The sequence below is a fragment of the Pelodiscus sinensis genome, unplaced genomic scaffold, assembly GCF_049634645.1.
Source record: "Pelodiscus sinensis isolate JC-2024 unplaced genomic scaffold, ASM4963464v1 ctg56, whole genome shotgun sequence".
In the NCBI taxonomy this organism is placed as follows: Eukaryota; Metazoa; Chordata; order Testudines; family Trionychidae; genus Pelodiscus; species Pelodiscus sinensis.
The window spans coordinates 256,521-268,570 of NW_027465934.1; the positions used below are offsets into that span (position 1 = coordinate 256,521).

At 48.1% G+C, this 12,050-nt stretch overlaps 2 protein-coding genes across 4 annotated transcripts in view; one reads left to right on the plus strand and one right to left on the minus strand.

Annotated features, from left to right (window-relative positions):
• Positions 1 to 12,050, plus strand: part of LOC102458593 (ras GTPase-activating-like protein IQGAP1) — a 564,033-nt gene that overhangs the window by 101,919 nt on the left and 450,064 nt on the right. The window lies entirely within an intron of this gene.
• MAP1A (microtubule associated protein 1A) overlaps positions 1 to 12,050 on the minus strand; it is a 117,367-nt gene that overhangs the window by 76,456 nt on the left and 28,861 nt on the right. The window contains exons 2-3 of one of the 3 annotated variants that reach the window (XM_075916982.1): positions 11,804 to 11,887; positions 9,747 to 9,893 (exon numbers count right to left, since the gene is read on the minus strand). The exons of 1 other annotated variant lie outside the window; for it this stretch is intronic. In XM_075916982.1, the coding sequence (XP_075773097.1) occupies positions 9,747 to 9,792 (46 nt within the window). In that variant the 5' untranslated portion in view covers positions 9,793 to 9,893; positions 11,804 to 11,887. The remainder of the gene's footprint in view (positions 1 to 9,746; positions 9,894 to 11,803; positions 11,888 to 12,050) is intronic. One more of the 3 variants, XM_075916979.1, reaches the window with a different exon arrangement.

The following is a 12,050-nucleotide window of genomic DNA, read 5'->3' on the forward strand; positions in this document are numbered from 1 at the left end:
GTTTTACACCGTGTTCACAAGCACATGGCATGTCATCCACAGCGTCACCTAGGACGCAACCGCGTTGTGTTGCCAGTAACTTCTGTCTGAGGCTCTGAGCATCAGTGTAGCTGCCGCTGTCGTGCTGAGCAGTTGCTTTTTTATCATGTCTCAAAAAGGAGGTGGTCCATGAAAATTTTTTGATTGGCCTGGTGGTCTGTGGACTGAAACGAGTTGAGAACCACTGACCTAGCTCAACTCCTGGCCTTACATCAGGTTGGGGTGGGAGGGAAACAGTTCAGGTGCCTGGCCTTGCTTCGGGTCCAGGCCACAATAAAGAGTCCAGTGCAATCCCAAGGCCCTGGTCGGACAGGCAATGAACAAAGCCAGTTAGGAGGGCCTGGTCCTAGGTCAGGGCGAGGCAACAAACAAACCCTCAGTTAGTTCAGGCTCCAGCCCTGGTTCAGGGCAGGCCTACCAAGGGTCCCACAGCTTAACAGCAGTTCAGAGCCCTGGCCCTGGGGCAGGGCAGAGCCAGCAAACAAACAGTACAATGAGCTCTGGCCTTGGGGTAGGGCGGAGCAACACACCAATAGTTCACTAGCTCAAAGGCCCCAGGCCTGTCACAGGCGGGGGCAACCACCCTTAGTTAGGAAGGCCCTGGCCCTGGTTCAGGCTGGGCAACTACCAAAGTAGCAGTTCAAAGGGAGAGAAGCCAGGCCCTGGTTCAGGGTGTGGCAACCAACACACACAGGTTTGGAGAGCTCCTTGTTCAGGAGCAGTGCAGGTAGTTTACCTGCAGTGGTGGTGAGGGGGAGACTGCCACCCAATAGGTGGGTGGCGGGGGGGCACAGACCCACCCACTCCACTGCGCCGCAGCCCAGGGCCCTAGAAGCAACAGGACAGCTGCTGCTGGCACAGCGGGGGCTCCAGCCCACAATGCGCTGGCCTAGGGCTTTTACCAGCCCGTGCTATTCCCTGGGCCACTTCCTCTCTCCCCCTCAGCGGGTACCTGGGTTTCTAGCAGGTCACTTGGGGGGTCAAGGAGGAGCTCCTCCGGCAGGTGTCCCGGCGGCCCAATCCAGGCATCAGCAGCTTCCAGGTTCTCAGGCTCCAGCGGGTAGGCTGGTTGTAGCAGGCAGGGGTGTCTGAACTAGTCCTCAGAGTACGTTGGGTCCTCCTGGTCCCAGGATCCTGGTGGGCCTCGGGGTTCAGGCAGGTCTTCTGGGTCCGGTTGGCTCTCCGGGTTGGGGCCGGCAGGCAGAACTGGTGGGTCCTGCAGGCGCTGTGACAGACTGGGCCGGGTCTGGGCACAGCTGAGGATGTCCACCCAGGGCAAATTGCTCAAATTCAGGGCTCTTAACAGCCCTTCACTGGAGGCCCTTCCCAAACAGGCCACAAACCAGTCACACCGAGCACTTCAGCTGCTACCAGGCCAGCCAGAAGCCTCATGAGCAAAACCCCTCAGAGCCACCAGCTCCTCCTATGCCCCAATCAGTCCCAGGCCTAACACATGGGTGAGTGGTTATAGGACCCAATCTCACCTACCCCAAACAGGTTCTCTGGTCCCAAGAAACGAGCCACAGTTCCTAGGTCAATTTACATTCTGGATCTCACCCACAAGGTCACACTGAGCCAATCCTTTAGAATCTACAATCTAAAGGTTTATTACTAAAAGAAAGAAAAGCACGAGAGTAAGGTTGTTAAAGAATAGTAAGTTACATGCATCGAATCACCCAGTTCTCGATGCAGGCTCTCAGCAGAGATGTTATAAACTGCTATCTTAAAAGTCTCTGGTGTACATCCTATGTCAGGATGGGTCCACAGTTCTTTCCGTCTCGTTGCTCCCTGCAAGGCTGCATCTGGGATTCAGAGCGAAGCTGAACACCAAGGGTATGTCTAAACTACATGGCTCCGTCGACAGAGCTGTGTAGATTTGTTGTTTTGGCATGAAGCCGCGATTTAAATGATTTAAACCTCATCCCATGAGGAATAACGGGGCTGCCGACAAAGGGCTTTGATGTCGGCAGGGGAGCGTCCAGACTAGCGCACTGAGCGGACAAACAGCTGATCAGCTGTTTGTCGGCTCAGCGCGGCAGCCATGTAAATGTAAATGAAGCCGCGATCATTTAAATCGCGGCTTCATTTGACTTTGCCTATGTGTCTAATCTGCATGCCTCTGACGACAGAGGCATGTAGTCTAGACACAGCCCAAGATGGAGTCTCCCACCTGGCATTTTATATCCATCCCTCTTCTTCCAAGCTGGAGAGGGTCACATGGTCAGTGTCCAGGTGTTGTCTTTGGCATTTAGAGATCCATTGTCCCTGGTGCCTCGCCCATTAGCATATCCATTGCCTGAGCATTCCTCGCCCACTGCTCAACCACAGACAGAAGTTTCCAGCCTCCATACAGAGTACATGCTTATAACTCCACATACAGACCTTCTATAACTACATAAATAGCATATACAGAATCAGTAGAAGGTAAGCTTTTCTTTGACACCTCACGTGGCCCCCTTTGTAACACTTTTGGGGCAAACACCCCCCCCCATGGGTGAAGCAGTGATCGTGGCTGCTCCCCTTAAAATCCAGTATCATGACAGGCGCTCATGGACCTGGGGTACAGGTGGGTAGTAGAGCTCCGGCAGGTGCTCATGAACCTGAGGGACAGGTGGATGTTGGGGCTCAGGCGGATCCTCAGGTTCAGGCAGGTCCCCCTGGGTCAGTGTCCCTCGGTGGCCCAGGCCACGCCCCAGTCTCCCCAACAGGGAGCAGAGGGCAGGCCTCTGGTTCCTCTGAGTCAGAGGGCAGGCCTGTTGGCGGGACCAGCAAGGTCTTGGCCTCTGTGGCAGGGAGCTCTGGGCAGGCCTCTGTCTCCCACCAAGGCTGGCCCCAGACTGAGTCCTCAACCTGGCTATTTATAGTCCTAGTCCCACCTACTGACTTCCAGTCAAGTGATAAGGAGGGGCTAGGCTGTGCCCAAAATGGCTCCTAGAGGGGTTCCTCCACCTCCGGGTCAGTGGGCGGCCAGTCCGCCCCATTACACTCTCTATACCAATATATAAATCGTTGAAGATATTGAACAGAACCAACCCCAAAACAGACCCCTGCGGAACTCCACTTGTTCTGCCTTTCCAGCAGGATTGTGAACTGCTAATAATTACTCTGAGGAAGGTTATACAGCCAGTTACGGACCCACCTTATAGTAGCCCCATCTAGGTTGTATTTGCCTAGTTTATTGTTAAAAAGATTGTGTGAGACCACGTCAAATGCCCTGCATCTGAAGAGCTATGGAGGAAAAGAGCAGCGACTATATTGTCATCTGCGTACTGGAGCTCCATGATTGAAGTCGTGGAGGTCTTGCTTTTAGCCTTCAGTCTCCTGAGGTTGAAAAGCTTCCCATTCATTCTGTAGACAATGTTCACACTATTTGTAAGCTTGCCATCAATGAGATAGAGGGCCATGGCAATGCAGAAGCGGAACAGCACTGGGGCAATGATGCAGCCCTGTTTGATTCCCATTTTTACCTCAACAGGATCCATTGTTACTCAGCACTGTGGCAGTCATGTGGTCGTGAAGCAGCCTCAGGATGCTGATCAATTTTTTGGGGCAACTGATCTTTGAGAGGATGGTCCACAGGGCACTACAATTGATTGAATTGAACACGTTGGTCAGGTCAACAAAACTCATGTATAAGGCTGGATTTTGTTCACGACATTTTTCTTGCAATTGAAGAGCAGTGAAGATGACGTCCATGATTCCTCGGAATGGTCGGAATCCACACTGGGACTCTGGAAGAATTTCTTCTGATGGGTAGGAATCAATGGGCAAGGATTCAAGCTAAGATTTTCCCTGCCGTTACCAGGAGGAAGATGCCATGATAGTCCCTTCAAGAAGGGCGACAAATCAGACTGCGGAAACTAATGATCAGTGTCTCTCTGAACTCTCGTGGTATCTGCTCCCTATTCCAGATCTTGAGAATCGACAGTGTACCACTGATTTACCATTCCATCCCCCTAAGTGCCTTATTAGCAGACATTCTAGTTTACTTATTTTTAAGCTTTTGTGTCATTGTTGAATTTTTTATCTGAACATGCAAAACATTGTTGCACCCACTGTTGTATGCTGGCTCACCTTGTAAAAAATTTGGGGCAAAGTGAGGTGTCTGTTAAAAGCTCATGCTTGCTGATTCTGTTTATACTATTCAGCAGCCTGTATGATTTCTGTATTAAGTTATGAGTATTGGCTCTGTACTTGTATTTCAAACATTCACTTCTTGGAGATATCAACAGGCCTCGTCCACCTATTGCGGGAGGGTGGATAGTTAAGTGAATACCATAATATAATAGATTTCCAGGTGCACTGCTGAGAGGTCGAATCAGGGCAAATTGCTTAGAACCAGGGCTACTTATAGCCCAAGACTGGGGTCCTTCTCTTTAAGGCACCAAACCAGTCACAAAGAGCACTCCAGCCGACACCCTGGCCAGCAGGAAACCTCACAAGCAAATCCCCTTAGACACCCTAACTTTACTGGTGTCACAACCAGCACTGCTCCTTACACAGGTGAGAGGTTACGAAAACCAGTCTCACCAAATCCGAACAGGTTCTCCCATTCCCAAAGGGCCAGCCACAGTCCCAGGTGAATTTATACCTCAGATCTTACCCAAAAGAGCACGCTGTGCCAATTCTTCAGAATCTAAAACCAACAGGGTTATTAGTAAAAGAAAGAAATACAAGGTAGAGTAGAATTGTTAAATGGTGCAGGCTTGTAGCAGGGATGGAATAAACTGCTAGGTTAAAAGTCTTTAGAGCACATCCTTTGTTAGGATGAATCATCAGTCATTCCGGGCCCTTTGTTCATAGCAAAGATGCTTCTGAAGCGACGAGTTGGAGTGAAAACAAAGATGGAGGAACCTCTAGGGCCCTTTTTATAATCTTGCCCATGTGGAGGGAATCCCATTGTTCTTGCTGTGTGAAAGTACCTCACAAAATGGAGTTTGTCACATGAGCAAGTCACCTGTCCATGCAGGATTCAGTTCTTAGCTGCTATTGCTTACTTGCTCATTTGCAGGTTTACAGCAAAATTTCTCAGATGTTTAACAACAACACCTAAGGTCCATTGCCAATAAAGTATTACTATTCACAATAGGTGGGTGAGGCCTGTTGATAATCTCCCAAAAGCAAATCTTTGAAATACAAGTACAGAGCCAATACTCAACTTCAAATGCAAAAATCATACATGCAAATGAATAGTATAATCAGAATCAGCAAAACATAAGCTTTCAATGTAAACCTTACTTGGCCTACATTGTACAAAATTTGGGGCAAACACAGAACATTGTTGCACCCACTGTTATGTATGTTCACATCAAATATCCAATGTCACAACTTACTTTTACACTCCTTAAGTTGACACCCTCTTACTTTCTCCAGAATTACCAATGTGATCTCAAGCTGTCCCTACTGCAGCTGTAATTTTTATCTTTTACTATATAAGGAGTTACTAGTCTTCTACCTGCCATTAACATCATTCCAGCTTCTAGATGAAATAACCCAATTTTTTGTGCCAATATGCTGGTCCCGCTTTTGTTCCGGAACAGAAGGTTTTCAAAGTGGTGATCCTAATTTAACTAAGCAACTCATAAAAGCCTTAGGGAAAATGAAGGCAGATGACTTCTAAGAAGTCTCAATGGAAAAGGATAAAGGGGATTAAGAGCAAAGCTGGAAAAGTGGAGCAAATATTAGCAACGAGTGAAGGACAGGAAGGAACAAGAAAAGGGAGATTAAAGAAAAGCACTGATGCATGGTGGGAACAGTAATAGGAACTGCACACCAGAGAGCAGCACAGAACTGCATGGCATTAGAGAGGGAAGTAATGCAGCACACAGATGGATGATGCAACAGAGTGTGGAGGAATTAGGGATCACAGCCTTGACGCAAGAAAATCCTGAGGCTCCAAAATCCTGTTCGGAAGAGACAACCAGATGCCGCCGATGAGAGAGAGAGAGAGAGAGAGAGTTTCCCACAAGGATGTCCCTGCTGGTTAGGCTGTGTTGTCTGCTTGTCAGCAGCAGTTACTGATGCATGTGGTGCCATCCTTCAGGAAGAGGAACATTAGACATCAGACTCCAACTCATTGGATGAAGTGGGTTTCACCCACAAAAGCTCATGATGTTTGTTAGTCTCCAAAGTGCCACAGGACTGCTCATTATTAGACACTTTATGTATCCGAGAGAGAGGAGTAAAGACAGAAAGAGGGCCCAAAACAGACCAGAAATAAGGACAGAGTCAGACGCAGCAAGTGACCCTGTGAAAGCTGAAAGTTGAGGCATTATAATTCTGCCCTAGCACACATCAGCACTCCTTTTAGCCCTCATCTCAGAGCACATCCCTTAGGCTGTGTCCAGACTCAGGGGTTTTTTCGGGAAAAGTAGCCTTTTCCCGAAAAAACTTCCCCTGCGTCCAGACTCAAGCCGCGTTCTTTCGAAATAATTTCGAAAGAACGCGGCTTTTCTTTCGATGGCGGTAAACCTCGTTTCACAAGGAAGAACGCCTTCTTTCGAAAGTTCCTCTTTCGAAAGAAGGCGTTCTTCAATGTAAATAGGGCTTCCTCAAAAGAGAGCATCCAGACTCACTGGGTGCTCTTTCGAAAAAGCGGATTGCTCTTTCGAAAGATCCGCCTGCAGTCTAGACATAGCCTTAGTCTGAAACCAGCTGATCAAGCTCTTTTCCCAAGGCAGCTGATGCCTATGACGAGTCAGATTCCTGGGACACGGGTCTTCCAGCTCTTTATATCCCCAGGGCTTGAACACCAGAGTCAAAAGGGATGGGATTTTGCAAGATGCCATGATCTATCCAGATAACAAATGCCATGCTGCTGACAGTGCTGACAAAACCCAACAGGGGCTGTCAGACAGCCATACTGAACATGGGGTGCTAGCTGGACAGAGTAAAGCTAGAATGGGCTAGGGCAGTGTTTCTCAACCAATGGTACAAGTACCAAGGGTACTCGAGAGAAGTCTGAGGGGTACATCAGCACAACTGAAATTTGGAGAAAACTGAATTTGTTTTAAATTTTACAGCATTTTATTATTTTTGTACTTTTTACACCCAAAAATGTCATCCCCTGCCCAGTGACGATTAAGTTGTTTAAACAAATGTGTTGCAATGGTAGAAAAAACTTGTGTGTCTGAAAACTGTAGGTACTGGGGGTACTTTTTTTTTTAAGGGGTACTTTATAAAAAAAGGCTGAGAAACACTAGGCTAGGGAACACTAATAATACTCTGAAGACATTGCTCTTTCTGCATCTGAGTGATCTGGGCAAATCACTTTATATAAGGAGCAGGGTTTCACTTGTGTACAAAATGCTCTGATTTTCACTATCTTCCTCCCATCCTCTCCCCAGTATAACAGTGCTTGGACTGGCCACAGAATCATAGAATACTAGAACTGGAAGGGACCTCGAGGTCCTGCTGTAAATGCAGGGAACAAGCCTCATCTAGATCATCACTGACAGATGTTTGCCTGGCCTGCTCTTAGAAATCTCCAAAGAGAGAGATTCTACAACCTTCCTGGGCAATTTATTTCAGTGCTCACCCACCTTTCCAGTTATGACATATTTCCTAATGTCCAACCTAAATCTCTCTTGGTACAATTTAAGCAAGAGGTGGGCAATAATTTCCACTTCAGAAATTTTTGAGATGACCCCGGGCTACCCTGGAAGGGGTGGGGCCTCAGGCAGAAGGGATAGGGCCAGGACACTTCCCTGCTTCCTTACTCACAGACCTTGATTGGTCTGGGGGTGGGGCAGTGTGCAAAGTCTTTGCCCCCCCCCCCAGAGAACCACCAGCTGTTCTGAAAAGCTGGTGGTTCCCTCTAGGTACCCATACCTCTGGCAGTGGGAGGAGACTGCGTGCTCCCACTGCTGACCCCAGGTTAATCAGGGCCTGGAGAGGAAGGGCACGTGAAGTCTCTCGCTTCCTGCCCCTGCCCTGCAAGGGAGCACTGCGCTTAGAGTCAACTGCCAGCTGAGCAGCAGATGGAGGTTGACTAACTGCTGAGCCCCTTGCAGGGTGGGAAGACACTTCACGTGCTCTCCCCACCCACAAAGCCTGATTGGCCTGGGGGAGGGAGGAGTGTGTGAAGGCTCCTCCCACCCTGCCCCCATTCTGTAAGGAGCATGTGGCCCTTAAACGCCACACCACTTGCAGGGCAGTAGAAGACTTCGCATGACACTCCCCCGCCCGCCTCGAGGCCAATTAAGGTTTGGGGATAGAGGGGAGCGCACAAAGTCTCCTCCCACCCTGCCAGGAGTATGCCGTGTTTCTAATGGTATGTCTAGATGTTTATTTTTTCGAAAGGAGATATGCAAATTCGGGGCTAATTTGCATATCTTCTTCTGATCGCTTTAAGGCGCTTTTTCCAAAAGTGAAAGAAGTATGGACCCTTTTTTTCCCCCCCCCCCCTCGAGGAAAAAAAACCTTTTAGAAAAAAACTTGCTTTTCCTAAAAAAAGGTTTACGTGGTTTTTCAAAAAAGGGTTGTTTTTTCTGAAAAAACTGCATCCAGACTTTCACTTTAAAAAAAAAAAAACCTGTTGAAAAAGCAATCGGGAGAAGATATGCAAAATTAACGTAGTCTAGACGTGCCTTATGTGCCATGCACTTCCTACAGGGCGGGAGGAGACTCTGCGCGCTTCCCCCCGCCCCCAGGTCCTTATTGGCCTGGGGGTGAGGGAGCTGCAGGGCCTCTATAGGTCGGATCAATTTGCTTGGTGGGCCAGATCCAGGCCATGGGGACCCTTTTCCCCACCCTTGATTTAAGCCCATCGCTTCTTGTCCTATCCTTAGACATTATGGAGAATTATCGCCTTCCTCCCTGTATTAACTTGAAAACTTATGTCCCCCTCCCACCAGTTTTCTCTTTTCTATATGAAACAAACCCAATTATTTCAATCTTCTCTCAAAGGTCACATTTTCTAGATCTTTAATAATTTTTGTTACTCTTCTCTAGACCTTCTCCAATTTCTTCACATCTTTCCTGAAATGTGATGCCCAGAACAGGACATAATACTCCAGTTGAGCTTAATCAGCACAGAGTAAAACAGAAGGATTACTTTTTGTGTCCTGCTTACAACATGATGTCTGGCATCTATACAACTCCAGTGCATTTCAGTCACAGTGGACAATTCCTCTTGTTTTCTCAGAATGAAACGATTGATTGAGATGATCTCAAACTGTAGAGCCCACATCACTGGAATTATCACAGTTACACAGACTTCACATTGCTTTGAGCTGCACCCTACACTTATTACGATGCTATCAGGACAGAAGTCTGAATGAAGGCGATTAGAAGAACCTCTGTAAAAAAGTGGCAAAAGGGACCATTTGCAATAAGTTCTAAAGAAGCTATCAGCAGTCTCAGACACAAAGTGGCTGAGGGAGGCCCCAACTGCTGTTCTTACCAGGTACATTTTCATTATGGAAGGATAAAGTAAAGGCCCCCACAAATAGGAGTCAGATACACTGTAAATCACCTTGAATTTGACTCTCCGCCACATCTCCTGCTGGTCACACCAGGGATGAGCTCTGACACTCAGCAGGGCACCCTCTTCTGGCTAGTGTCTCACTTGTCACTTTGCTGGGTCTCCTTGGACCCACATCACTCTCAGGACCATGGCATTCTCTTCAGGACACTGCCCCCCGGCCGTGCCCATTACTCCGGTCTCTCCCTCCCCTTCCAGAGGTATTAGCAGTCTTCAGTCTCACCTGCCACTGCCGCTAATTGCACTGTAAGGGGTAAGGATCTGCCCATTGCTCTGGGTCCTGACCCAGGGACCCTCTGGCATCTTGTCTTCCTGTCCAGGCCAGACAGCTCCCCTGCGGAACCAAGTAAGCACCTGGGATTTTCACCTCCTGGCCAGGGAAAAAAAAAAAAAATCAGAAAATACCAGACATTTTACCAAGCAGGAGGCCAAAAAAAAAGTGGATTGTCCGGGTCAATACCGGACACCTGGCAATCCTACTCCTCTCCTTAGCTTCCCTTGGCCTGCCCAGCACTGCTCTGTCCAAGGTGCTCTGCTGAGCTGCTCCTTATAACAAGGCTGCCCCAGAAAGCTACTCTCCGATTGGCTTCTTAGAAGCCCTTTCCTGATTGGCTCTGGCTCTGTGCAGGCTTCCTCCAGCCAGCTTTAACTCCTCCCCTGCTGGAGTGGGATAGCTGCCCTACTAGAGTCAGTTAGAGATCAGCTCTCCCTAGTGGTGCCTACTGCACTTGAACTGGCAAAGACATGAGTTCAATACACATACATGTTTTGGGTGCCAATGTCCATGGCCAGGGAACTAGTTCCCTTCCCTTGTGCGATAACATGAGCTCACTGCTGCAATACACACGTGCCTTACAAAGATGGAACTCAGATGAAATTGGGAACTAAGAACAAATGAACATAAAATGGATGCACTGTGATGAATTATTCATTTCCATGAAATATGTACAAAACTGCAAGTAAAGCCATCTCTAGGTGTTCTCCAGAGACATCCCTAGATGGGAGTCACATTGTCTGCTGCAGGTTTATCTGCAGATTCTCATTGATGCCAACATTAATCTCAAATACTGAGATCAGATCTGCACATCAAGGCCACTGCCCCACCTGCAGGCCAGTGAAAGATCATTCTATGAATAGTAACAACCAGCTCTTACATCCCACTGTCCCATCTACAGTGAGGTAACCACAAGCCAGAGATGAGGTCAGATTAAAACAGTTTCAGTGGGGCAGAGGGTAGGGCAGCTGGGAAGAGGCCATCAGAAAGGGAGGAATGCCCTTTTCTCCTTCTTTATTACAGATACAGTAGGCCTGAAAGGTGTAAGACTATTTTCCCCTATTGTTTATTTTTTAACCCAAGAAATTCAGGCTCATCTACTGTGTGTTCCTGGAAGAGCCGTTTGAAGCTCTTCACAGTCTGCTTTGTTCTTAACTATCTTGAACAGTTTTGTATCATCTGAAAATTCTGCCATCTCACTGTTTACCCCTTTCCCCAGATCATTTATGATCATGTTGAATAGGACTGGTCCCAGTACAATCCTCTGGGGGACATCAATAGTTACCTCTCTCCATTCTGTACATGGACCATTATTCCTAGCCTTTGTATCTTATCTTTTAACCAGTTATCTGTCTATGATAACCCTCTTATCCCACGACAACTTGATTTGCTTAAGAGCCTTTGGTGAGGAAACATGTCAAATACTTTCTGGAAATCTAAGTACACTATATCCACTGGATCCCCCTTGGCCCTGTTTGTTGACCTTCTCAAAAAACAAACTCTGGTAGATTAGTGAGTGTGACAGGGCGTTTGCCCTGCACTGGCCCTTTAAGGGCAAACCCCAGCCAGGAGCAGCCCGGCTAGGAGAGGTGAGCCCCCCCTTCTCCCTTCCCCGCCCCGGGGGAAGATGGACAAAGACTAACCGAGACGGAGGAAGCAGCCCAGGACAGGGTCAGGGAGACCCGGGGACCGGCGAGTTATGGCTGTGGCCCCCCTGGTCGGGCAGCGCGTCTAGGACGCCTACCCTTAGGGTCCTGGGCTGGGACTTGGAGAGTGGGAGGGCCCAGGTCCCCCTTCGCCTCGGAGAACCCCTATAAAGACTGACAGTGCAGTTGCAACCGGCGGCTAAGGACCCCCTCCACCCTGCCCCGGCCGCCCCGTCACAGTGAGGCATGATTTACCTTTACAAAAACCATGTTGACTCTTCCCCAACGAATTATGTTCATCTCTGTGTCTGAATTCTATTAATCATTGAGTCACTTGACTGGTACTGAAGTTAAACTTACCAGACTAACTCTCAGGATCATCCCTGGAGCACATTTTAAAAATTGGCATCATATTAGCTATCCTCCAGTCATTTGGTGGTGAAGCTGATTTAAAGGATAAGTTACAAACCACAGTTAGTAATTCTGCAATTTAACATTTGAGTTGCTTCATAACTCTTGGGTGAATGCCATCTGGTCCCGGTAAGTTTATCAATTTGATCCAAAACTGTCTCTAATGACACCTCAATCTGAGACAATTCCCCAGATC